The sequence below is a fragment of the Aplysia californica genome, unplaced genomic scaffold (genome assembly GCF_000002075.1).
Source record: "Aplysia californica isolate F4 #8 unplaced genomic scaffold, AplCal3.0 scaffold00245, whole genome shotgun sequence".
In the NCBI taxonomy this organism is placed as follows: domain Eukaryota; kingdom Metazoa; phylum Mollusca; class Gastropoda; order Aplysiida; family Aplysiidae; genus Aplysia; species Aplysia californica.
This window is the reverse complement of record NW_004797515.1, coordinates 605,826-633,701: the sequence shown is the minus strand read 5'-3', so window position 1 is coordinate 633,701 and position 27,876 is coordinate 605,826. Positions and strand designations below refer to the sequence as shown.

General features: G+C 39.5%; 1 protein-coding gene across 1 annotated transcript; it reads left to right on the top strand.

Annotated features, from left to right (window-relative positions):
* Nucleotides 1-429: 429 nt before the first annotated feature.
* Nucleotides 430-25,022, top strand: LOC101853625. The gene is made up of 8 exons (XM_035970275.1): nt 430-526; nt 1,338-1,456; nt 5,143-5,961; nt 8,210-8,383; nt 9,124-9,213; nt 11,878-12,161; nt 16,115-16,326; nt 23,527-25,022. The coding sequence occupies exons 2-8, from the start codon at nt 1,423-1,425 to the stop codon at nt 23,675-23,677; spliced, it is 1,764 nt and encodes a 587-aa protein (XP_035826168.1). The 5' UTR covers nt 430-526; nt 1,338-1,422; the 3' UTR covers nt 23,678-25,022.
* Nucleotides 25,023-27,876: the final 2,854 nt, after the last annotated feature.

Here is a 27,876-nt window from a genome sequence, read left to right as displayed (position 1 = left end):
TATACGAGTGGTCCGGTATTCTTCAATCTTCCCCGTCTTTTATTATAGACAGACTATAAACAAAACTGAAACTAAAACGAGATTTATGATCACCTGATTTTGTATAGAGAGAATGTTGCTTTCTTTTTTTCAAAAAAATACTCGGCGGCTCATTTGAGAGAAAACAAATACAATCCTAAATTATGCTATGAAGCTTAATGAGAACGGGGAGGGGGAAAACAACATAACACAAAACAAATGAAAGTGTTCGATTTGCAATGTAAACAATCTCATTGTGAGAACTTCGCTTCAGTTTCTTTTCTTCCATCTCATCTGGCAACCCTACAATTTCTTTCCAAACACGCATGCGTGAAAGTTCCTTCCGGAGGTCTATAAATAACTTTCCGGGTTTCCAGTTTGTGTTCCTGGAAAAAGAATTTCGCATCTGAAAACCGACACGCATTCTCTGTGCTCATGGTAACTTGGTAAAGCTTGCTTTGTACTTTCTACTGGGCGGAGCTGTTCTGTTCAGCAGAGGTCCTGAGAGGTTCACTAGGATAATGTGATCCCGTCTTTAGACGAAAGGATTTGTTGTTTGTTCAAGATTCGACTCGGAAATTGGGATCTTGATCCTAGATTACTAGATTCTAGAAATCTAGATCTATATCATATCATATCTAGATCTAGATCTAGATCTAGATTATAGATCTAGGCTAGGTGTAGATTCACTTGCCTGATTCTTGTGATCCCCTAGATCTAGTAGGCTTGTGCAGAAGAGCAGATCTGGATTTTACACTCACTGCTTTCATTTTTTTTCTCGAATTATATGCCCAAAACAGCAATAGAACGAGCGGCGTGCATCAATTCAAAAGATCTAGAATCTAGTCTAGATTCTAGAATGTTTTGCTTTCATTTAGTCTTTCAGCTGGGCCTGGAAGAACCTAGTTCTATCTAGTTAGATCTAGATCTAGATCTAGAAATCTAGATTAAGGAGAACAAACACATTTCATCATGGCTACGGGGACTGTTGGACGAAAAAGAGAAAAAGTCCATAGTCAAAATGAGTTTAAAGTGCACTTTAAGTGTACAGATATCACTTCTTTTTCGGTAGATTGCATTGTAAGCCCAACCAATGCTAACTTAAGACCTGGGAAATCTAATACAAGTGCAGTGTCAAAAGCCATCTTGTCAAAAGCAGATAGTTTCAAATTAAGCTTTTCAGAAAATAAATTGAAACATGCATGTAACAATTTCATAGAGGCAGGAAACATTCTGCATGTCAGTGAAGTTTTTGTATCACCTGGAGGAGGACACCTGCCCGTGAGCTATGTATTTCATACTGTCGGACCTATTTACAGAAAGTACAATGGTGATGAACTCAGATGTAAAAGAGATCTAAGACGGACCATACTTTCCTGCTTGGCCGCAGCTCATCGGCTGAACATGAAGTCCATCGCTCTTCCATTTATTAGCTATGGTGAGGAACATGTTGTGGTTAACATTAACTTTGTGCAATTTGTTACCTTGAAAAGTCTTGATATCTGGGCTTCCTATATTATGTTGGTTGAAGGTGACGGTCGGCAATGGTAGCGACAGTCGGCAACAGTCTGCATTAAGTATTGTATGTCAACTGGCTGTATGTGTGACCAAAAGACTTTATGGCATTTCCCTCTAAGTTTTTATTTTGGCAGGCACTATTTGCAACGCCGCGTTCTGAATAGCTCCCATGCTATTTGAAACGCCAGTACTAGAATCTAGATCTAGTAGCCATGGTTTCTACATGATATTGTTGTTCTGCCTGAATTGTGGAAGCTTTTTCAGTTTCTTGAAACTTACCTTCTAGGATTTGACTCCATTTTTTTATGACGTTGTCCTATTCTGATCAATATTGGGTAGATTTAGATCTAGATCACATCTAACAATAAATTTTTGTTTCTGACATTGTTTGCACAAAAGTAGACTAGACGTAGTATTGTTCACCTCTCATAATCATAATCGTTTGAGTTTGAGCAAGTAAGTTGAACGGCGCTTGGATAACAATAACAAGACGGTGCAACTCGGTATAAGCAGTATTTCCTTCCGCAGTGTCTTCATACAACAGATCTACCTAAAAATAGTATCTTTAACTTTAAGTTAGGCCTAGGGAATGTATACAAGCTGTCTATGTTCTATAAGTCTAATGTTCAGTGCTTCCAAGCGTGATGAAATCCCGGTCCTAGAAGGTTTTTCTTTTTTCTCCTGAGCCTAAAATTAAACCCCAAAAAAATAGACTCACAGACCAAGGAAAGCCACTATTGAACTTTGACCAGGCCTAAATTGGTTAAAGGAAAAGTATATGCTGTACTATGGCCTACTTTGTACAGAGCTCCTTTTGGGGACAAAACCAGCATGTGCATACTTCATCACTACATAAAAAAACTACAAAGCAACAAGTTATAAAATAATTATGGGGAAAATTTGACGGTCAGTCGAGAAGTGGACAAAAAAACAAAAAAACTTCCAGGAGAGGGATGGAACCCATGCTCATAAAATAATGGTTTGGCTTCAAACGCAAACAGGCTGTCCCTCAGCCCTCAGCCATCAGAATTTCCAACAATGAAAGGTAGATTAAGCTTCATTTAACACACGGCGTTTTATTTAGCACTGGTGCTAATCGCAATACAGTGTTTTATTTTTAACTGGCGCTAATCGCATTAACGTGGCTTTGCAAATAGGCCCTTCCTTTTATTTTTTATGACAAAACAAAGTGCTACGTCCACTTGTTGAGCCTTGGCCAGTGTTTTCAGCTTATTTATAGGGTCAGGGAGCTCTCTCGGTTTGCATTCAACCATATTCTTCAGCATATATGGTTGAGAGACCCTGCATTGTTGTTGGTCCACTGAGTGTCTTCTAGCTGGCCTTTCCAGTTCAGCTTTAGCACATTTTCCAATATTTGTTGCCCTGTCCTCTTGAGATAGGGCGTGTCTTTTTCCAGCCTCATCGTTGTCAGGTTTTCCATTCTCACATCAAAGGTGACCTCGTCTGATGAGTTTGAAAGCCGGTCATCTCCAAAGAGTTGATTTATCAACGTTCCTCTGTCTGGAAGCAACACCAACTTTATCCTTCAAATGTCTTGCAACGTTTTTCTTAAGTTTGAGTGTGCACAAAGCCAGGCTGACAACTTTTGCATCTCGGCACTTTCTGACTTGACGAGGTTGGTAGTAGTATTTGGCTGTGTTAGTTTTAATCCAAGCACCACAGTCATCATTGAAGGTGCATTTTTCTTTGTTCAGTCTCCTTTCATTGATGATTGTTGCGTGCATTGTCAAGCAAAGATGCAAAATTGCTCTTTGGTCCTGTCGGTATTCTCTCAACAATTGGACATGCCATCCTTTAGCTGATGTAAGACCTCAGAGGTTGTGAAGAAATCATTTATTAGCAGTTTTTGGTCATCTCTAGATTTGTCATTGCCCCTGTCATCATGACTTTCACCATAATCATCATTTTCAGCATTAACGTCACCACTATTAGTATCACTCATCATATCATCATCATCATCATCATCATCATCATCATCAACATCATCATAATCATCAATAATATCATCATCATCAACAATAAAATCATCATCAACATCATTATCAATATCTACAACAACATCATCTTCATCATCATCTTCATCTTCAGTATCTTCCATTTGAATGACCACGAAGTGGTTAGGCAACTCTGTTTTGTCTTTTGGTGGGCACGGTGCAACACTGGAGAGAAAGAGAGAGAGAGAGAGAGTTAAGAATATAGAGTACAAATAATTTTTCTTTACATAAATAAGACAGGAAGAGAGAGAAATAAAAGATAGAAAGAGAGACAGATAATAAGTCTTTTGGTCACTCATACAGCCAGTTGACATACAATACTTAATGCAGACTGTTGCCGACTTCCGTCGACCGTTGCTGGCCGTTGCGATCGTCACCGACCGTCACTTTCAACCAACCAGGTCTGCATTGATTGCTTGGTTCAGTGCTCTCATGTCACTTCCATTGCTCCAGATGAGTAAGTCGTCAACGTAAAGTGCTTTCTGGCAGGAGATGACATCTGTCAAGTCGTTCATAAACAACAGGAAGAGGGTACAGCTGAGTGCTGACCCCTGTGGAAGGCCTTCCTCGAGTGTCCTCTGTGAAGAAATCTTGTGGTCACATGATGTCACATGAAATGAAAGTACACAATTGATTGATCAGTGATGGGAATTTAGCCCCTTGGAGCACCTCTCATACGAGGCAGTAAAAGGATGCTGATGCTAAGACAAAAGTGTTAACTTAATTCTTTCTGGACATAGTTTTTTGTTGTTTAGGTGTAATCAATTTCTGGCTCGATTTGTTTATACAGGTGATGTACAAAATAGCTTGATATTAAACATAACCATCACTCAAAAGCTAACATGTGATAACAAATTGAAGGTAGCCTAATTGAATGGGTAATATGTTCAGATATAAAACTAGAATTTATTTTGAGCATAAGCAAGCATGCATATATATATGGGGGCTCTCATGGCCTAGGTGTTGGCCTCTCATTCAAAGGTCCCGGATTCGAATCCGGATAGTGACCGAAAAATTTTCTGCTCTAAATTTGTCTCCTTTCACCTACTTTCCTGCTCTCTAGCAATGTTCTGTCATCTGTTTTCATCTCCTCTTTCTACCCCCACTCCCTCATCTCCTTTGCCCCCCTCCTCTGGGCTCCAAATTCTTTCTACAGCCTTTCTACTGCTACTCCTTGGCTTCTTCTTACTGCTGTCTTTCAGCCACACCCCTGATCTTCTGGTTGGAAAGATCTACACCTAGCCTTCTCAGACAAGGGCAAAAAATCTTGGATGGCCCGTGTGCAAGTTGCGCACGTTAAAGATCCCTTGGTGGTCTAAAATCGATAAGAGTAGGCTTCGGACGCCACCCGGGCAAAATTCAAAATTTCAAATTTCCTACCAACTGAAAAAGTTAAATGTGTCCCGGGCTGATATGATCTTATGCAGTTGCGTGCGCCGTAAAACACTTACAAAAACAAAAACAAATAATTTATATTGTGTTCTGGGAAATTGTCATTTCATTTATGCATTTCAGTTATTTAAAACTTTGGGGTCAAATTCTGAGAAATTTGTTTTGTAATGAGAAATGTAAATCTTTTTTTTTTCTCCAGGAATGGCTTCAGTACCGTTTGATATATGCCTTGAGAGCTATGTGAAAGGGATCAACATATTCAAGCATCTCTATGAAACCAGCATTCTACAACCCAGCCTTACTGATGTCTATTTTGTGGATTGTAACAATCCTCCAGTTAAGAAATTCAAGGAAGCTTTTCTCCGCTTTCCATATTTGAGCATTTCAGAAGAGGAGAGACTGGAGGACATAGAATTTGTCTTGTATCGTCTAAATAAAGTGAATGAATTTGCAGCCAATCTTCGACCAGCCGGTTTCACTACGAGAGAGAGCTCTCTAAGTTCCCACAGGGTCAGCGGTGAATATGACAAGACACCAAATGGTGCAACTGGAGTGTCAAGTTCAGAAAGAGAAAGGGAGAGAAAATCCTCAGTCAGGTCTAGTTCAAGGCGAAACAGCGGTGCTTCGTATAACAGCAACGTTGATGACGACAATAGCCAAAGGGGCAGTCCAAGTTCAAAGACTCGAGCTCAAAGAAGAGAAGGAAATTCCTTGGATAAGGATCCATCTGTCAAAGTTACCACTGTTTGTGCAAGAAACGTCCATGCTTCAGTTACTATTGTTATTGGCTGTCCCTTTGAAAAACTAGCTACGTTTCCGAACTTTGATTCAAGCCTCCATAAAGAATCGGGAAAGGGTGTTTTCTTTAATTTTATTTGCCTGCCTCTTGAAGAGAATTTTTCAATGAGTATTGAGAGGTCATTTGATAATCTTCCATCCGCCATCTCTTCCTATCAACGGAAGTCAGGCTTCAAAGACATCAAAACAGTAGTTATAACAAGCAAATTACTGTATGCAGGTGAGATTGCTACCTGAGAACTTTAATTTGTTTGTGTTGCTTTTCTTAGTACATTGTACTTCTCTTTTGAAAAATACTATACAGGACTGAGCCACAGCATAAAACATAACAGTTTAAGATGGTACATGTGAGATAGAAATGATGAACATCAATGGTTCTTAGTTTGTTTTTTAAGGACCTTATAAGTATATTGGTGGACACAAGAACATTACTTTATGTACAAGGAAAGCAAAAATAACCCAACCCAGACTGCATTGTCGATCCTTTTCTTTTCTTATAATTTTGATCACATGTTACCGGCCTGTGCTAAAACCAAAGAGATGAGGGTCTGGTCTACGAATTTTGTAGGTAATGGATAAATAGTAAAGATTTTTACTATACTTTTTTTAATGGACATATGGACATATTGTTGTTTTATCTCAAGTATTGTTTTATCTGCATCTTCAATGCTGTCCAGCCGAATCAGCAGTCTCAGTTGAAATGTTATTTTTCAGTGCTAATATTTGTTATTTATTTTTTCACTTTTTGCGCATCATTATTTGCTTATTCCTAGACAGACAAAGACAGAAACCTGCTCACTTCACAAGTGACTCCAATTTGATCTTTTGACACATCCGAAGAAAGTCTTACAAATGAGTGGTCACTTTATCCGTCAGGCCTTTGCCTACTTGAGTACAGTGGAACTCGGTTTCAACGAAAACTGGATTCAATGAAAAGTGACAGGTTCCCCATTTTTTAATTCATTAAAATCAATAAAATACCTCGAATTTAACGAACACAAAGAGAGCGAACTCAGATTCAATGAAGTCGCTTGCAGAGTGAACAGCCCCCACTGATGTGGTTTCACTTATTTTTCTCCCGCAACAAACCTTGTCTACTCTTTTCCAAGAGACCATCAGTCGCATATGCACCATGGATCATTACTCACTTAGCTTTGGTACATCTTATGCGACCAATCAGAAGTCTTCTTTCATACCAACACGTGCGTTGCTGTCATGTGCATTAGACATAACATGTCTTAGTGTGTGCCCAGTTCAAGAGAAGTCTGTTGAGCGGCCAGCACATGTGTGGCTGTCAGTGCTTGAGTCTGAGGGGATTGAAAGGGGAGGGATGGATGGCATAGGCACAAACGTTTTGGGCGTGGTAAGTCAGAAGAGATACAAACCCGTCACAGCCACATCCACCCACTCCCCACGGCTACTGAGCAATGAAATGCTAGCCTAGACATCTTGATCTACGTAATAGATTGCATACTGATCAGTGGAAGCAAACGTTGCCGTATGCGAGGCCCTACTTTGTAATGCAACTTGTTGCTCACATAACTACAATAAAGACTCAGATTCAACAAAATCGAAGATCATACCCGACAACTTCGTTAAATCCGAGTTTCACTGTAATTATTGGGGGTTTTCTGTACCATTGCATGGTCAAAGTTGGGGAATACATGTACTAAGTTGAAAAGTTTTTTTATTGAAAGATTTTGACAGAGATCTCAGATATGGCAATTATTTGTCATTTTAGAAGCTTAAGACAACTTTTTTCTGTTTTCGAGTTTTTTTTGGGTTTTTTTAAATTCTCCACGTTTAGAGAACCTCTAGTTTTATTGTTTTGAAGTTTCTCAATCATATTGCCTAGTATCCAAATGTACATTAAATGTTGTTTATTGGTGAAGACATCTCTTTCTAATCTTTCAGTCTTTTCTTTTTTTAGTATGCATGGCACAGTACACAGTTCAAGTTTTTTTCAAGATTATAGAAGTGACTGGATCTGGAAATTTTACTCCCAACACTGTGAAGACCTAGCCAAATATATGGACAGCTCTGAAAAATCGCCTAAAAATGGAAAATGCAAAAATACTTTGATATGAATAAGCTACTGAAGACAGAATTGTATACATGTGTGAATAGTTTGAAAAAATATTCTCGTAGCAAAGGTAACTTTTGCCTTGGACAGATTTGCATGACCTATATTTCTACCATCATCTTTCTTAATCTCTGTCAGTATATGATGCTGTGTACAAAATCAACTGCCTTTCTATTTTGCCTGTTGGGAGACAGAGATAGATGGAAGGTTCCCTAAACCATATTTTTGTTTACCCTCTTTTCTTGTTGTTCAGGGCTTCTTCTCTTTATTTTTAGAGTCTCTGTCTCAATGCGTTTTTGTTACATTAAATTCTTACTTCATTTTTGCTTAGTTGTGTCTTTCATTTTTTTTCCCATTCTTATCTTATTGTACAAATGTTTTGCAGATGAAAACCAAGACAACAAACTTGTCATCAAGTTTGGTCAGTGTTTGCAAAAACAGTTGATGAGGTCAGGTTTGTCTGAGGTGATAGTCACCACAGATTGGACTTTTGCTCCCCTCCTTGAACAAGTGTTTGCCTTTCCTCCAAGCGGCCATGGAGCGCTGGATGATCATTCAGGTGAGGACATTGGTAAAGATTTTAAATTATTGAAGTGCTTAGTTTCAAACACTATCCCAGTGTTGTACAAATGTGTCTTTTGTTTTTCTTTTCTTACCTCACTGTGTACAAGTGTATATTTGTGCACTGACATTTTTCAGCCCCGAAGGAAATTCTTATCTTTTTTTAAAGTATTTTTTTTGGCTAAACACCTTCCCAAGCCCCGTGAAAACAAACGACTGTGCGGAATTTACTAAAATTAAAAAACATTGATTAAAGACACAAAAAATGTAAATTTGCAGTTCCAAGAACTCTCCTGCTTTGGAAGCCACCTAACTTTAACGGATGTTTTTTTTTTGTGTGTGTGAATTTTTCCCCTGACACCGGGCCTTCTATTACAATAATATTATAATGTACTTCTATTCAAGACAGATGGATTTTTTAAAAATTAAATACAAGACAAATGAACCAGCTTTAAGATAAATAGGTCCATATGGCTAAAAATTAACAAGCACCCGATTCCACTGCTCAGCGACACATTTCGTTATTTTCAGATGCTATTTTCATTCCTGTGGAGCTTTAATGTGTGTCTCTCTTTTTCATTGTTTTTTTTTCTGCTTGCCTATGTATGCTTGCTCCTTATTCAATTCTTACCTGTTTTAAAAGTCCTATAAAGCATTTTTGGGGGGGTGGTCATTCTGTATTTCTTTGTAGATCATGGTTTTGTCATAATTGCGAGTACTGTGTTCCATTCATCACAGATGAGACTTTCCCACCAGTTCGGCCTGAACTGCAAGCTTCTACTTCAGACCACTCAGAAGAGTCGGATGATTGTTCAAATGTGGTCATGGGTAAAGATAATTTCAAATTTAGCTTCGGAATGATTTGGAGAAGGTCAATTGCGTTTTATGCCAATTCATTTGTCAATGACCTGTTAACACCTACAGGACTAGCCTCACATTTGACTTTCAGTTCCCTCGGATTAGAGTTGTTACCTGCTTTCTGACTATGCGAGAAATGGGTGCTTCTAATATGAATAATTTTGCCTCTTACTAAGTTATACAGATATGAAACTTCATCAAACTGTTAAGAGTATAATATGTTTACCTCTGTCATAACACATTTTTATCTTATATTTGCTTTTTATTTGAGCCATTTTGGTGTAATCAATTATATAATATTAAGCTTCAGTCCAGAGTCAGTTCCTAACTAGGATAACAGATTAGATGTAGATCTACTTATACAGTGAATTGCTCCTCAATCAATAATTACTGGTTCCAGATCTATGTTTCATCACTTTCATCATGTTCTGAAGACTACCAATCCAAATAATCAAGGTCATTGTCTGAGTCAACACGACTGTCAGTGTTCGTACAAATTCTGTGAAGCACCTCAGGTTCAGTCAAATACCCTTTTAAACTCATTTTATTGCTTTCCGCATTTAATTACCAGAAATCGGAAGCAAAATATCAAAACGGAACTAAAAGTAGATGGACTAATGAAAGTATAAATATATTTTGATCTAGATCATTTTGTTTGCGAATGTACTGGCTGGCAGTCCTGGAGAAGCAGTTGGCCTTTGCGAGTATTCTCGTCCTCAGTCCCATTTGTGTTAAACAATCACAATGCTTACATTGTTCGGTGACAAAACATTTATGGCTGGTAAAGCTAGCTGTTCAAGGGATTTTCCCTAATTTTTTTTTCTCATGGAAACAGTTGTGAGGGAGCAAGGGTTACTGTACTTTTTCAGATATAAGAACTTTTCAAGGAATAACTTTAAAAAATGAGGACATTACTTATCTAAAATTTACTAAAACTACAACAATGCAAGTTGAAACAAGAACACAAGCACTGGAGTAAGAAGTAAGTGACAAAAACAGTCCTCTCTCCTGAAACTTCCCTTCCCCCCCACTACCCCGCCCCTCTCACTCACACACACACACACACTTACTAAAAAATGGGGAAAATGTGAATCCGATCCTCCCCACGAAAAAGGTTTCCATTTTCTACCAGCCTACCAACCAAACAGAAAACACAAGCTAAAAAGACCCAAAAGTAATGAAAAATTTTTAATCAGTCTTGCTCTATATTCATCTTCTCTAAATAAAGGCCCAATGTGGGGTAAGATTCTTATTACTACATACGACTATAAGTAAAAGAGTAAACATTCCAAATCTAAATTATGAAAATGTTTTAAGTACAGTAACAGAAACTGTGTACGAAAAGGTACTGTGTCAAATTAATTGTAGGCCTAGTATAAATATAAGATGCTCTGCTGATGAGAATAACGGAACTTATACTCAAGTAAAATTTGGAGACTGAATAATACTTACTTAACTTTTGCTTTTTCATCCTCTGTTGCCGTTGAGCATCAAGGGGAGATGCAGTTTTCTATGGTAGGCCAGCTCCGCAACTTTTTCAGTTGTTTAGTTATGTTTTCTTAGGGTTTCCTTGACACCCTCGATCCACCTTTTGCGTGGCCTTCCTCTTCCTTTATAGCCTGAGTGCTTGGTGTTGTAGGTTCTCAAGGCTGGCTGGTCAGGTGACATGCGTAACAGGTGGCCAAACCATTTTATCCTCTGTCTTTCTTTGTAACGCAGGCAGGACTCAATGCCGATAGCTGCTCTTCTTCATTTCTCTGGCCTGTTTCGTCTTGTTAAGGGTTTTGCGGAGACATTTCATTTCGCATGCGGTGATTTTGCTTTCATGGGTTTTGCTTAAGGTCCAGGTCTGGCACTGATAACATAATGTTGGTATGAATATTGAGGTGATAAGCTGTCTCTTTATGTCCATGGAGATGTTTGGATGAGATAGGAGGGGTGCGAGCTAGTAGGTGACAGCATTGGCTTTTTGAGTTCGCATTTCTATTTCTCTGTCTATGAACCTGTTTTCAGAAAAAGTGCTGCCAAGATATTTAAACTCCTTCACCTGTTACAGTTGTTTACATCGTGAATAATAATCAGATCAAAACAAGGGGATTCCTCAAGGTGAGTGAGGCCAAGGAACCTGTGAAGTTAACAGTTATAGTGATACTCTCAGACTGGTGCATTCATTTACATGCTTTGCTGGCCAAGATTTCACAGCTGTCACTAGTAACGCGAAAAGGGCACGCCCCCACACGCTTCGCACAGCCCAAATTGAACCTGCAGTTGGGACGCGTGTTTAGTATATATATGTTTTTTACCGTAAAGACTTCATTTTTGACACTCGGGGTTTCTCTGGCGGGTAATTTTTTTTTCTAATTCGGCCGCTGCGCGGTAAACATCGCACACTGCCAATATGTAACTTCCGACACAATGTCTAACACCTGTTTTAAATGAAGGTAGAGTCAGGAACTAACTGTATAGTTTTTTTAATATATGTTATTCTTCTTTTTAAGAGGTCTCTTCTTCGCAAAGACTCCATGCCCAGAAGAAAGTAATTGCATAAGGGACAAAAATCTCGTCTAGAATGAAATTTTGGATTTCACTATCCTTTTTGCATCTGTACCAAAGGATCGGATTTTTCTTTTTCAGATGACCCTACTGATTCTCAGGAGAAAGATAGTGACAGCTGTGTCATATGCGCAGAACCACAAAGGAGGCTCATCAGCATGCCCTGCTGCAGTTTTCGCATGTGCTCAGTGTGTCGTAGCAAAGTCCAGCGCTGTCCAAGCTGTTGCAAACCTTTTGGAGTCCTTGTTGGGAATCAACCAGAGGGAGACATGACCTGTTCTTATGTTGCTGCAAGTGTCCTTGGGGATGAGGAATTTTCTGGTTCCATTGTAATCAACTACACTTTCAAAAAGGGAATTCAATCCGTAAGTTACTTATGTGATGTAGCTGTATGACGAATTTTTCTTTTCCATATGGAATGCCTATGTCTCCTGAGATTTTCAGAACCATTCTTTCTTTCACCTTTTAGTCAATTTCTAAGAAAATGGCAGCCATTTCAGGGGTGATCATTAAGGATTGCTCGACTTCCCAGGACAGGTATACATAACCACCACTGTTTGGCAGGTAGAATGGCTGCTTAACCTCCCTGACCTGGTTAGTCATTATTATCACAAGGCAGTCATTGTTTTTGAGCATTCTCTTAATGATGAGAGAGGTGGCATCTATCAATGACATCAGCAAAACTCTGATTATTAATATTATTCACTACAGGAGCTAAGCCTAATGTTATTAATTGTCATTGTGTTCCTTATTATAGTCACTGCACTAATCACGACACATTGTCAGCCTGTGCCATGCTTGCTGTGTTCTCTGTGAAGTCGAGAAAGTGAGAGAGAGAGCATTTTGTCACTACTACTACTGCTGCTGCTGCTAGGCCTAGACCTCTAAGACTATCGAGACTATCGCTTCCTTGCTCTAGGTCTAGATTTAGATGTAGTCTAAACTGGATCATGGCGAAAGTTTCATACTAGAGAAAGGAATATTTTATATCACGTATCGGTACTATTTGCACCTTTTTTATTTCTTGAAATATAGACAGTCTAATGGTTTTCATGTTTGAAAACGGGCAAGTTGACTTTTCTACTGGGCAAGTAGATATTTGTGTTCACCCCTGCATTTTGATTTATCAAAATATTGCAAAATTTGCTACAGTGCGGTCAGAAATATTTGGCACAACTTGTCCTCACATCGTACCGTCAGCCTCATGAGCCACATAACAAAAATATTACTCAAAATAATTATGATGAGAATACGAAATAAAATTCTCCCAGAAATAGCTCAAGAACAATGTGGATTTATTGAAGGCAAAGGCACTGTAAATGCCATATATGTCATCAGAACAACAATAGAACGTGCCCTAGAAGTTCAGAAAGATCTTCATTTATGTTTTATAGACTGCACCAAGGCATTCGACAAAGTTAGGCACAACAAGATCATCGACATGCTGGAAGTTCTTAATATCAATGGGAAAGACTTAAGGATTATCAAAAACATGTACTGGGATCAAACTGCTGCAATGAGAATAGAAAACGACATCAGCGAATACATACAGATTAAAAGAGAAGTCAGACAAGGATGTGTACTTTCTCCAGACTTGTTCTCCCTGTATAGTGAAAATATCATGAGACACAGAAGAAATGCCTGGTATCTCGATAGGGGGACATAATATAAACAATCTAAGATATGCAGATGACACAGTCCTAATAGCAGAAGATGAAGAACACCTGCAGAATCTATTAAATGTCATCGTACAAGAGAGTGACAACATGGGCTTAAGCCTAAACATCAAGAAAACCGAAACAATGGTGATAAGCAGAAAAACTCCAATCCCAACATGCAATATCAAAATCAATGATACCACCCTCAAGCAAGTACAACATTTAAAATATTTGGGGACCATTATATCATCAGATGGTAGATGTCACTCTGAAATTAAAAGCCGCATTTGCCAAGCAAAAGCAACCTTCCACAAGATGAAACAGATACTAACAAACATCAGTCTGTCACTGAAAACGAGGAAAAGAGTACTGAATAGTTACATCGAGCCAATCCTATTATACGGGTGGGAAGCGTGGACAATCAGTAAACAGCTGGAAAGAACAATTGTAGCGACAGAGTTATGGTTCATAAGACGCATGCTACGTATCCCATGGACGGCTAGAAAAACAAACGAAGAAGTCCTGGTTGAAGCAAACTATAGAAAACAACTTATCACGAAAATAAGAAAACGGCAGGCAAATTTCTGCGGACACACAATGAGGAAAGAAGCATTAGAGAATATTGTAACAACAGGAAAGTTTGATGGAAAGAGAGGCAGAGGCAGAAAGAGGGAAAATATACTGGACAAGATGACAACATGGTTGGGAGCAGCAAGAACAACAGACACCATTGCTGCAGCGCAGGACAGGGTGAAGTGGAGGTCCATGATCGCCCACGCCAGTCGGCAAGGCACCGGATGATGATGATGGTCCTCAAGCTTCTCTTTTCTTGGGGAATCATTGTCACCCGTACTTTACAGTGCAGTTTGTATCAATTTGTCTCAAATTATTAATGATAATAATAGATTGCATTTATCTAGCGTTCTATCTCAAACGAATATAAGCTCTGAGCACTTTGCATCAACCGCATGATCACTGAATGATTCAACCCACAAAGTCATCTACAGGTTTCGATCAACTGAACACTGTGTTCATGATCTGCAATAATATATTTTACAATAACAAGAAAAACCAGTTTAACCACATAAAGAAGAACTTTCACAACCATACATTAATTATATACACATAAGGACAGCAGTAAAAACAAAACATATTAGCACTTACTAACACACTATAACCAAGAATTAAACAAATGAGTCTTGAGCATTCACTTAAATCAATTCATAAATATGTATAAAATACTACAAATTTCTAACACAGAAAGTGGAAGTGTTCACAACACTTCCTGCCTTTCACACACATTTTGCATGCATATGTGGCCTAGATCACAGCTCGCCAATGACACGTTTTAGTGGTTAGACTTTAGCCCCCGCGTATTTACGATGTCCTGATAAATGACAAATGAAATTGTAAAGAATTTCTTCTCAGACTTTATAACTAGTCTGATGAGAAAAAAAAGTGAAGATGACTTGTCATTCGTTTCTTTTTGAGTCGGTTCATCGCACAGGTACCCAGATAGTTAGTATGTAAATTACAAGTTAAAGGAGTGAAGAACAGTGTAACCCACTTCTATTCTGTAGCGATGCGCTTGTGCCTGTACGATTTGGTATGAATAATTTTATAAAATTTAACCATCAACAGAGTAAAATAAAAGATTTAATCTTTCTTCCACACCATTAATTTCACAAACGGTTCTAAAAATATGCTGATCATAAGTAGGCCTATATAGTGTCGCTATTAGAAAAAGTAGGACAGACTTGCTTTTAATATTGCTATAGGATGTAAACCTTTAAAAACTTGTAGACGCCATCAACTGGGATTTTTTATTAGTTTAAGGATATTTCTAGAATGTGTTTTGAAGAATATTCATCTGTTGAGATAAATTGATAATAAGTCTTACTGCAAATGGAGAATGTTTGTTCTCTTGTTGGGGGATAATCAACAATAAGTTGGGCAACAAATTTTTGACCGCACTATAGTTTACTGCAACTTAATGTTTGACTGATTATAAAACAATACCAAGTGTACCAAACATCTACGCATTAACTCTTTCAGTATGCAAGGGATTCCACAATTTTACATTGCCAGCGGCAAAAGGTGTTACTTTATGACAGCTGTCGTTCAATCTGATATTGATGGATTTGTTTATATGAGCACTATTTGTAATTTTGTATTTGTAATTGGACATAAGGTCACAGTGAGTATGAGTGAAAATAGGCAGGTCATAATATAATATGTGTATAGCACAGGATCAGATGTAGATCTTGGAGTTGACGAAATTGGTACTGGTGGCGAGCTGGTGAATTGTGGAACCAAAAGCATCACTTAGGTGGTGAGCCGGATTCAAAGAAAGAAGAGAGGATAATTACAAGAACGTAGGAAGGGAGCAAGTTTTATCAAGACTATGAGATCTTTGCAATTTCGTGTTTTTGATAGCACATTAACACTTTCCAGTCACTTTGCGCAATAATGCGCCGGTGAAAATTATCCATTCGGGTCACTGCACCAGACCCGAGTAGTCCGTTGCATTTGCTCTCCTGGCTGTGTGACCAGATGGGGTATTTTGTACTGCTGGCTGTGTGATTGCAAAGTGTAAAAATTGTAAATTTATAAAGATATTGTTAATTTTAATTGTTTGTTTTTTGTTTTTTCTGCAACAGGTTGACCACTCAAACCCTGGAAAGGAATATACCGGATCATCACGCAAGGCCTATTTGCCTTTTAACTTTGAAGGCATTAAAGTGTTGAAGCTCTTACGTCTTTCTTTCTTAAGAAAGCTGACTTTCACAATTGGAAAATCATCAAAGACTGGAAAAGACAATGTTATTGTTTGGAATGATGTTCACCATAAGACTTCTCAAGGTTCAGGGTCGTAAGTACATTGTTTCTTTTGCTCAAGGCATAATTAATATGTGAGCATTCAACAAATGTTTCGTCACAGTTATACTGCTAATTTCTATACTGTTTTTGTAATATTTTCCGTAGTGGTCAACTAAAAGTTTAAACGTTTTAACTCTTTATCTCTGAGGGGGGGTTAACCTACTATGCCAGGGCCCTTTTTTGGTGCTAAATCTAAAAATGACAAAAACGCCATTTAATGGGTCATCAAATGGAAACTAGCAAATCTATTTTGATAGTTTTTCATCTAATAAATGAACTACCGGTAAAAGAGACCTGTTTTCAGCAATTGCAGAAAAGTAATTTGATGTCGAAGTAATCATAAAGGAATGTGCCCGAGCCGTTCTCAGCCTAGCGACTCACCGGTTCGGCGGTTCCGACCGCAAGCCGCTGGGAACGGCTTGTCGGAGATAAAGAATTAAGCTATTAGGGAAATGAAGTTTACTTGTAGGTATTATATAAAATAGTACTCTTCAAAATTTTCAAGTTTTGTTAATACAGATGTGGCCACTCAGGCTCTCAAACATGTTTTGTTCCTTTTCTCAAATAGAAGTTCTTGCATAGCAGTCTTTGCTCTTACCGTTTGTTTTCAAAATAATATGTCACTCACCATATAAATTGCCTTGAAGGTAAATATTGATGTCACTATTAAGTTAGAGAAGTGAACGGTGTTGTAATGCAGCCTGCTTGTGAATTGTCGTTGATGCTTGTAATATCTTTCTGCCAAGGAGAACTGCTCTATTTATCAACAACGTAATGTCTCAGGTTTATTAATCTGGAGATGTCATATGATTTAGATCAAATTATTTATATGCATGGATATTATTGAAACTGAAAATGGTTAATCTTAAAAAAATCAATCCCAGATTCTTTTCTTCTTTGACTTTGTAAGATCTAAAGAAAACTACCAGTTAGCTGAAATACTCCTCCTGTTTCTAAAATGAAAGAAAATTTGAGGGTTATGTACGGTTATTTTTGTTAGCAACTCCTCAAGTATCATTCATTGTCAAGTGTGGCTCACTTCAAGAGTAGCAACACTGAATAATGAGAACACATGTATCAATTACGGACTAGAGTATACCTTGGGCTGTAAGGGTTGAGAGTGAAACCCCAGACGCTCTCTGGCAAGCCAGCCTCAACCAAGTCAACTCCCCGTCCTTGTCGAGCAGCCAGGGGACCCTTGCTCTGTGCATAGGAGTAAAGCTTGCAGATGGAGCTTTGGTCAGGAGGTACCATAGCCCTGTGAGGTGCGAAGTGAGCAACGACCCTTCGGCTCGTAGAAAGGTTTGTACACATCCACCATTATGGTAGGTCTGGCGTCGCAGCAGGCCAACCTGTTCATTCAGGAACTCACTGTCGACAACTTCTTCCCTCCCTCTCGTGGGAGCTCTACAGACGGGGCATGGTACCTACAGACTGCCAGATGACTCATAGTGAGATGTCTCTGCAGACCCAGAAGGCCTTATAGCTGTAAGGAATAGGCTGCCTGGAAACAGAAGACATCCCTACAGATATCCTGGCAAATGCTCACTGACCCATGACGTGACGATCCTCTGTCTGAGTATTTTGGCCACCCCTCGAATAATTCTGCCCCATGAACGGAAATGTTAATAACAGATAGCCAGGAGACAGCAAGTGGCGGGGATTGGGCAAACGCAAGCTACACTTGGTGATGCAGACGACTCACTATGGAAAGAATGCGTTACCCCTTACTCAATGGGAGACAGCAGGTGGCGGGGATTGGGCAAACACAAGCTACGCTTGGTGATGCAGACGACTCACTGTGGAAAGAACACGTTACCCCTTACTCAATAGGACCCCTTACTGGACTGCTCAGATGATCACTTGTCTTTGGTTGCACTTTGTGGCTCCCATCTCTCAGAACTAGAGTGTGCCTACACCCCCTACAGTTGTCTACTGTCAAAGAAATCCCTGTGAAGGTTGATGGAAACAGGACAGTGAACATTGCACCTTTGTTCTCTTGTGGCAAGATGTTTGGGCACAAGCCAGTGTCAGGACAACGCTCCCACCTACGTGAGATCCTACAGGGATGCATACAAGCCGTCACAACCCCCTAACCCAAAGAATGCCTCTACGACAAATGAAACTATACGAGCTCGGATGTCACCTCGGTTATCAAGGTCCGCGCTCTCTGCCTTCACCCGGGGGCGGGAGTGACAAGTCAGCTACTGGGACCCACACTGCAGGTATAGGGGCCACAAGCAGCACACAGACACTACAGACCCCCCAACCTACAGACACACAGACATTGAATATACTCCAACTGAACATCTCATCAATACAGAACAAGAAAATGGAGCTTGCAAAGACACTGTCAGACTTTAGAATTAATGTAGCCCTGCTACAGGAAACCCAGCTACCCAAGCGGATAGAGCTCCATTTGACAGGCTACATAATATACCACTGCAAGTGCACCAAACATCAAGGTATCGCAACCCTCATTCGGAATGACATCACCGCTGAGGTCTCTCTCCCAGAAACCGATGACCAGACTGACATGCAGGAAGTGAATGTGCAGCAGTCAGATGGAACAACCTACACTGTCTACAATGTATACTGACCACCGAGATCTACTTTCGAGGCTCAACTTCCCGAATGCAGACCATAAACATACCATTCTTGCGGGAGATTTCAATGGACACTTTCCACTGTGGGGTTACAGTGATACAGACTCGACTGGAACAGTTCTAGAAGAACTACTGAGATCAAGCAACCTCATTTCACTTCAGAATGACAAGACACCTCCCATCCTACTTCATAGAGCCAGCGGAACTCTCAGCAGACCAGATTTGACCTTGGTCTCTACTGACCTTCTCCCGCACTGCTCCATAACTGTCCTAGATGACATAGGAAGTGACCACGGTCCAATCCTACTGCAAATATCCAGCAACAGGAAACGAGAACCGACCAACCCCATAAGACGCAGTTGGAACTACAAGAAAGCGAACTGGGAGCTCTACCAATAGAAATCTGAAAGTAGACTCCTGGATGCATGCACGACCAACCCAATTGATGAGTGCTACAAGGACATCACCACAGCACTAAAGACATCTGCTAAGGAAGCGATTCCAAGAGGGAACCCTAAGAAGTTTCGCCCTTATTTGGACAAAGAACTGGAACAACTAACCAAGGCCAGAAAGAAAGCCAGATGGTGTGCTGAGAAGAACCCAACAGCCGAAAACAGAAAGCACTACAACTACCTGACTGCCAAGGTAAAGCTGAAGACCAAAAGTGGGAAAAGACAAACATGGAGAGAACACTGTGGAAATCTAGACCTGCGTAAGGATGGGAGGAAAGCCTGGAACCTGCTTACCAATCTCTCAGGTACAAAAAGAAGGAAAAACCCCGCCCCAATGAAACCAACTGAGAAAGGAGAAACGTGCAGAGCTGAGGTTATGAATAAATACTTTGCTAGCATCAACAAGAAAGGAAAGCAAAACAAACTGAGCCACACAATAAAGCAGCTGACCAAAAGGGCAGAACAGACCCCCAAGGCAAACCTGGAGGTGTTTGAGAATGAGTTTACTCTGACGGAATTGAAGGCAGCCCTCAAAAAGTGTAAAAAGAGAAAGGCCCCTGGACCAGACCATGTCACCAATGAGATGATCCTCAACCTGACAGACTCTTCCCTCTTCATACTCCTGGACTTCTTCAACAGGACCTGGAATGGGGGACAGCTCCCAACAGAATGGAAGAAAGCAAACATCACACCGATATTACTATCTCGTCCTACTGCCAGCTATGAAAGATGGAGATCAACACAGACAAGACTGTTTTTGGACTCTTCAGCCTCAAAAACAAAGATACAGCAAGTCAGGTAAACCTGAAGATCAATGGAACCACCATCAAACATGAGGACTATCCCAAGTACCTTGGTGTACAACTGGACCGAAAGCTGTCTCTCAAAGAGCACTTAGGGGAGCTGACCAAGAAAACCACCTCCAGACTAAACCTCCTGAAACACCTTTCATCACTCAACTGGGGAGCTGACAAAGCAACCCTCCAACAACTTTATATCTATAGGGTATGTCAGATCTGTGATTGACTACTCCCTACCACTACAATCCATAGTCAACCAAAGCTCCCTGGCACAACTTGACAAAGTACACAACCAAGCACTCAGATTTGTTTCTGACGCGATGAAGACCACGCCTACAAGCGCCTGCAAAATCCACACCAACATAGAACCACTGGACCTCAGAAGAAAGAGTGCCACACTCAAAACCTATGAAAGGTTTGTGCGGCTAGAAGACACGAAGGAAAACAGGAAAATGGCAGATGAGTGGGAACCAAGAACATGCATCCAGAAGACCTCCTTTATGCGAGAAGCAACAAAACTACTTGAGGAGTTTGACCCACCCAAGAACAGAGAACCAATCACCAACATCAGCAGCGAACCTTCATATTGGCAGACACCAGAAATCATAATAAGGACGAGACTTCTAGACCCTTCTTGTGACAAGACCACACCAGAAGAAATCCTCAGAACTAGCGCCCTGGAGACAGTGGACTCGTATGCTGAAACTCCAATCCATGCATACACAGATGGGTCAGCAACAAACGCTACACGGAATGCTGGATACGGATCTACCATCAAATATCGAAACAACCTTGGAGAGAAGAAGCAGACCCAACTATTTGGCCCCTGTGGAACATACAGCTCTTACTATGACGCAGAGAGAATCACCATAGTAAAGACCCTGGAGCAGATCACCCAAGACTTTTTTGAAGGCGCAGTAACACCAGGAGATGTTGTTGTCTTCTCTGACTCAATGTCAGTACTCCAAGCCGTCGAGGGAGGAGGAGACTACAGAGGTGACGGGAACATCCTCAGCCTTGTAAAACAGATGGGCACTTCCTATGGTGTCTGGGTCACACTGCAGTGGGTGCCTGGCCATTCTGGAGTACCAGGGAATGAGACTGCAGACCATCTATCAAAGACTGGAGCGAGCCTGCCCCAGACAAACACAACTGCCTCTTTACAGACCTGTAGAGGGATCATCCAAGCCAAAAACAGAGACGAGTGGCTAAACAGATGGGCCAACTCAGAAACAGGAAGATCTCTCTTCGGGTACATGGAATAACCCAACCCCAAAGACCCTTCGAATCTTTTATGTAGAGTCGATCAGACATTGATCTTCAGAGCCCGCACTGGACACTTACACACCAACAAGCACATAAACAGAATCAACCCCATGTGGGAACCCCATTGCAGACACTGTGACTACTACGAGGAGACCGTTGAACATCTTCTCCTTCTCTGCCCAAACCTGGCAGTTCTTTGACACAGGCTCCTACCCACACCTACAGACTTACAAAGCCTGCTCTACTTTGGCATTGACCAGATGACAAGGACATGTGGTTACTTGAGGGAGGCTTTGCGCTGCCAAGAGCGAAATGCTCGTAGCTAAAAGGATTTGAAAACAACAACAACCCTGTGCCTATGTTTATTATACTCATTAATAATTGGCCTAAACAGTGTGTTGCATGACCTTCGGTAGATTGTAGGCTACATCTACTGTCTCTGTGAAGGTAGGCTTAGTTCACATATACGCATGGCATATTTTATGGCTTCACTGCGCCTTCACACCTCTGTAAAATAACCATACAGGGTGTTGATCTACTTTGGTGTCCATTCTGTGTAACTGTCCAACAATTAAAGCAAGCTTACAATGTTGATGAGAAAGCAAAAGTGTAGACCTACAGTTGTAAAGTGCATAACGCATGCTGTAGAGAGTAAAATATGCTGTATAAGTACGTGCCATTATTATTTTTATAATTTTTGTTGTTGTTTTTATTATTTGTACTCTTAATAAATACTAATAAGCTAGTCCCAGAGCGAGATATCTGGTGTAAACTCTGAAGTAATTGGGGCGGGGGGGGGGGATTCTTGTTCCCCCCTCCCTCTTACGCACACACACACACACACACACACACACACACACACACACACACACACACACACACACACACACACACACACACACACACACACACACACACACACAGATCAGACCATCTTTTTTGAATGCCGTCTATTAGTTCTAGATCACAATACTCTGTATGAAAGTACTATCTCAATACGGTCTCTAGATCTAGATAAAGCCCTGATTTATGACAGTAATGCTTTAGTACTGAAAGTGCCTGCTCTGGTGGTGCTCTGGACTGAGCCCACAGGCTGCTGGGTCTCTAAAACAAAAATTCATTACAAAATAATATGATGCATCCATTTCAGAGAATGAGGTTGATATATGTGAAATTCTGTCACGTCGTCATGAGAGAACGGTGTCAGTAGTGAGGAGAGGAATATTCAGAACTCTGTGTTTTAGCTCTGCTTTGCACTAATTCTTTGAGTCTTGACCTCATGAGACTGCCATGAACCCTCTGCCGGACCTCTTGGGTGACTGTGGCCTATATTTGATGAAATTGCTTAATTTTTTCCTGTATGTTCACAACTTTTTCATGGGCGCAGATATCTTGACAAGACCTTATCCGAAGTAAATGTACTTCAGCTGTTATGACTGGCTTATTGATACAGGCTTTAAACTCTTTCATTAGGTAAATAATTAAATGATTCCACAATTTTATGCACCTCGGGGGCAAAGGATGTTACCTTAAAATGGCTATAACTCAGTCAGATATTGATGGTGTTTGTGTGAGCACTCAAGCTATTCGTAATTGGACAGAGATTCACAAAATGGGTAAAAATAGGTAGTAAATGTAACACAGGACCAGCTGTAGATTTGGAATTGATGAAAGCAGAACCCACAAAATGCCACTTAAGTGACGATCTGTTAATATGCAGAACCAAAAATGACTCTTTAGTGGTGATCTGGAATCAAAGAGTCTTGCTCACTAGTGCACTGGTGGTTATGTGTTTGGGCAATTTTACTTGCCACTTGTGTACTGGTGGCCAGGGCTCGAAGGGATAATCTGTGCTGGCTTTAATGTGGCTTTCGTGTGGCTGTACATCCTTCAAGTATTTCTTAGCTTCATTGTCTTTCTCTTGAACTTGTTCTTTGATTTTAGAGAAGTCTTGCTTTGCGTCAAATTATGAGGCTTTTTTCTTTGTTCTTCTTTTGTCTAATGTGAAATATCTTTGAAAAGGTACACTAAGACTAATAGAATTTCTCTCAAACTTTTCCTTTTCCAGCTATGGATACCCAGATTCAACATATTTATCCAGAGTTCAGGAGGAGCTGTCACAGAAAGGAGTCTTGTTGTCCACTATGACAGAAAGGGAGAAACGTGATGTGGATGATTTCTGTAAACGAGCTTTATCAAAGCGTGGAAGCCATCGCTAAAGAAATAATTCACAGCTGTGAACTGTTTCTGGAGATTTCATTTATGGAAATCCGCTTATATCGACATACTCTGGGAAGTGGATTTAATGTTAATATAATATAAAACTGTTGATAAATGAAATATAAAGCCAAAGAGGAAAAAACAAGGGGAGGTCAGCGGTAAAAAGACAACTCTACTTTTTAAAGCTGATCTCTTCCCATGATTCTTAAACAACTACACGTTGAAATGAACAAGAGGCAGAGGAGAGGGGGGGGGGTGGAGTTACGGTACCAAAGACCGAAGCAACGCGAGGCATTCGCTACACACAATCACAAACTTTATTGTAGCATCCTTGTAAGGCCTGTTTATGGCCGCCTGCTGGGGAAAATGAAAAGGCAAGGCACTGACTCTCTGACCGTGGCATTTGCCAGCGACAGATTGAGAATGGGATGGGAAAGGGGAGTGAGCGATCGGGAGTGGGGGTAGAGAGGTGATGCCCAGCATGTGAGACGCTGACGTCTGTGAGGCACTGTACTGTGTTGGAGACTACACTGTAGGCCCTACATGACCTACTAAAGCCTGGTGTGTTGAATAGGCTACTTGGCGGGTACGCAGACTTAATGAAGAACTAATACGTTGACCGTTAGTGTGGCTTTTTCCCCCCATTTATGTTCGCGGGCTTCGCCAGGTACCCAGGAAGCATGTCGATGAAGCAGAATGGGCCGAAAAAAAAAAGTCTATATAAGAGGAATTGTATAGTGAAGATATTGAAGAAAAAATTTCGTAATTGGGAAATATGTTGATATGTCAAAATGCCGATATATCGGCTGTCGATGTAAGTGGATTATACTGTATTTGATTTATGAGCTTTCATTGATGAGATAAGAATATTTGCAATGATGGTTGCATCATGCAATAAATGCCTAATGAGGTGGTTGTGCTAAGAAGTTAATTGTATGTGTCTTTGCATATTTGTGTGTGTGTGTGTGTGTGCTTGATCACATGCCCAAGTGCGAAGTAATGGGAAAATAAACAGTTAAATACTGAGTAACAAGAAAAAGTCATAAGAAGGGAATATTCCTTTAAAAACTTTCAAACAGATCAAATAGAATCCATGCTATGACTCCAAAGCTTGTATAAATGCAATGCTTCACTTCCGTAAAATTTGGAAAATATTTTTAGCCATTACATAAAGGAAAAAACACCTTTAATTTGTGTAATATATATAAACCTTGAGTTCCATCTAAATGTGAAGTGGAATAGACCATCTTGTCTAAATTGGTATCTGGCATGAATTTTACAATCATAAGAAAAATAAATTTTCAATAGATTGCCAACAATTATTGAAGATTATTTTTTTCAGGGGAAAAAAATAGATAAAATATTAATGTACGAGTTTTTTTGTATGAAGTAAAGCCAATCACTATCAGCCGGTCTCTTTCTGTTTCCCTTTTTGCTACTTTTCATACCCAACTACTACTCTCATAAATGAAATGTGTCTGCCTTTCTACTGATTTAATTAATTACTGTTATATATCCATTTGTTTTGCAACTTGTCAGTCTGCCTGAGAAAATGTGGTAGCTTAAATAGCAATTTGTGGAACAAGTTCAAAGGACAGCAATTTGTGGAACAAGTTCAAAGGTTCCAGATATGTGATAATAATGTGACAGTTTGATACGTGACTTGAGATGATTTTTTTTCTTTGATGTGCCAATGCAATGCTTCACATCCCTAATGTAATGAATTTGTACAGTTAACTGTCACTTTCTTCTCCACTACTTATCTTACAAGTGTCATAATGATCCTCTTGTAGGTTTAAATCAAGGATAGCTTCCATCATTCACCATCTAAATATCTTGAGGGAGTTCCTCAATTCAAGTTATCAATAAACAACATTTGAACAACAAAAAGACAGCAAATTAAAATTTCACAAAATCAGTCAAGGACAGCGGGCTATAATTAAGCAGTTCAAGAAGAAATTATGTCTTCTTGGCCTTCCCATAATGTGTAACACCTAAGTCTAGTTACAGTGGTTTGGACTAAAACAGTTATATTTTTCTGTAAGTAAAAGAGGTAGAACACAAGAAAACTTGTGGATGGCATGTTATCAGGGTCCGTCGTGTGAGATTCTCATCCTTTGCTCTGATATAGATAAACATTAGGGGTGTATTTTCATGTTTATAGAAGAGGATTACTTTGTTTTACAAATCTTTCATTTGCTGTTTAAAAGACAAGTTTCATTTATGGCACCATGCATCTGTCTCATACAGAGAGACGTAGTGCCAGGTTTTAACTTAAATGTTTGTTAATTTTTACGTTTTCAGGTAGTTTTTAGAATTGTGAGAATGGTTTCTCTCAAATATTTCTTGAGGTCATTGATAATATCAGTGTGTTACTTTTGCTAGAAATTAATTTTTGTAGTCGACTACTTGTATGGCTGTTCATGTTCATGTGTAAAGTCCTCTATAAAATTTATTTTGAATTGTCAAGGTAGAATTTTGTTTGAGGCTCGAGGATTTCACCTGCAAGGGGAGAGTGTTGTCCTCCCTATGTGCAGGATGTCAACCTAACCATACTTACAGTACAGTTTTATTGTTATTGTTCTGATTTCAGGTTGTTGGATTTCTTTGATTTATGAATGATTAGGTTATTCCAATGTATTTTTATTCCCCATTCCCGATTTTTAAAAATTACATTTGCTGGTACATGATGTGACTTACCAGTTTGTATTGTATGTATCCGAGTATTAATTACTATGTTGTTGAAACAGCCCAAAATCTGTATACTTTCCTTGAGATAAGGAACCGAAATGATATTCTGTTGATTTATTTTATCCCCTTAAAAGACGTTTGTAGCTTTTGGGCTTGTTGAAGAAGTTTTTAAATGATTGCTTTTTTTTTTTTTTGGTTTGTGCCGTCCTTTTGCACTGCTTATATTTATTATTCACCTATTTGCATACTGATTTCCTCCTGACGAGGACTATAGCTTACTTTACGCTGAGCTTCATCACAAAGCGCATTATATTCACTTTAAATTTGATTTAGTTAACTTGAGAAAAACGCCTGAAAACATCCCAGACAAATTTACCACCTCAGTTGAGTTTTTTTTGCTGGTGCACCTAGACAGTCTTTGGTGGCCACCATGAACATGGCAACCATAGAAATCCAAGATTATTAACAGATTTGATAGCGATGATTCAATAAGTATGTTTTTCGAAGAACGTCTTATAATTAAATGTTGCATCGTGGTGAAACCAGGTGCTCGTCGTGATAATGAAAACGAAGAAACCAACATTTTTTTCCACTCATTGGACATTTTAAGCGATTTTTAAAAATTTTGACTCAACGCCTTTTATGTCCAATTAAAACACATTTCTGTGTGGGTTTTACTGGAAAAGTTGATCAAAGGCACAAAAATGTCAATTTTCAGTTTTCAGTGGCTCTCAAACTTTGGAAGTCACAAAACTTTGGCAACCATTTTCATACTAATTTTACCTTTGAAACCCGGTAGCCCCCACCTCCTTCAGGTGGAAATGAATCATTCTTTACCTCAAGATACATGGGTATTTTTTTCATTGTAAGCAAGACAGTGAGAACAAGCTTTATGATAATACCAATGACTCCTCATACTCAAAAACTGACAATAGCCTGATTCCATCGCATCATGACACATGAACCGATCAGTTCAAGAAACCCCCGTCAATTTTTTTGCTTTTCCGTGGCTGCAGATCTTTCTCTGTCACATATCTTTTCGATGTGAGGATCGGACTATAATTTTTAATGGATCCTCACATTGAAAAGATATCAAAAAGATATGTAACTAATAAAGATCTGTCGTCATGGGAAAGCGAAAAAAGTTGATCTTAGAAAAATGTGGCGTTCAGGTTTTTTAAAACTGAATTGTTGATATGCTCTGTTTTGTTTTTTCACAAAATGTCATATAAAGTTCAAAGAAGTTTTGGCTGGTGTTTGTTCTGCTAATAGATCTAGTAATAGTTGAACAAATAAAGTGATAAAAGTGTTGATAAGATAAACTGAGAAGATGATGGAGATGGGTTTGGCTCAGTAGCTAGTCTCTAAATACTTGCTTCACATGTGTGATCCCAAAGTTTACACTTCACTTGTCTTAGAAGTGACCTTACTCATTTTTACTTATCTTACTGGTAGAGTAAAAGACGATTAGCTTACTTTTATTTGACCATTTGGGTCTCTCTCTCTC

Coding starts and splice junctions, on each gene's coding strand:
- LOC101853625 (XM_035970275.1), top strand. CDS start 1,423: ATGAAGTCCATCGCTCTTCCATTTATTAGCTATG. Junction 1,457..5,142: donor TCTTCCATTTATTAGCTATG/GTGAGGAACATG, acceptor TTTTTTCTCCAG/GAATGGCTTCAGTACCGTTT. Junction 12,162..16,114: donor TCAAAAAGGGAATTCAATCC/GTAAGTTACTTA, acceptor TTTCTGCAACAG/GTTGACCACTCAAACCCTGG.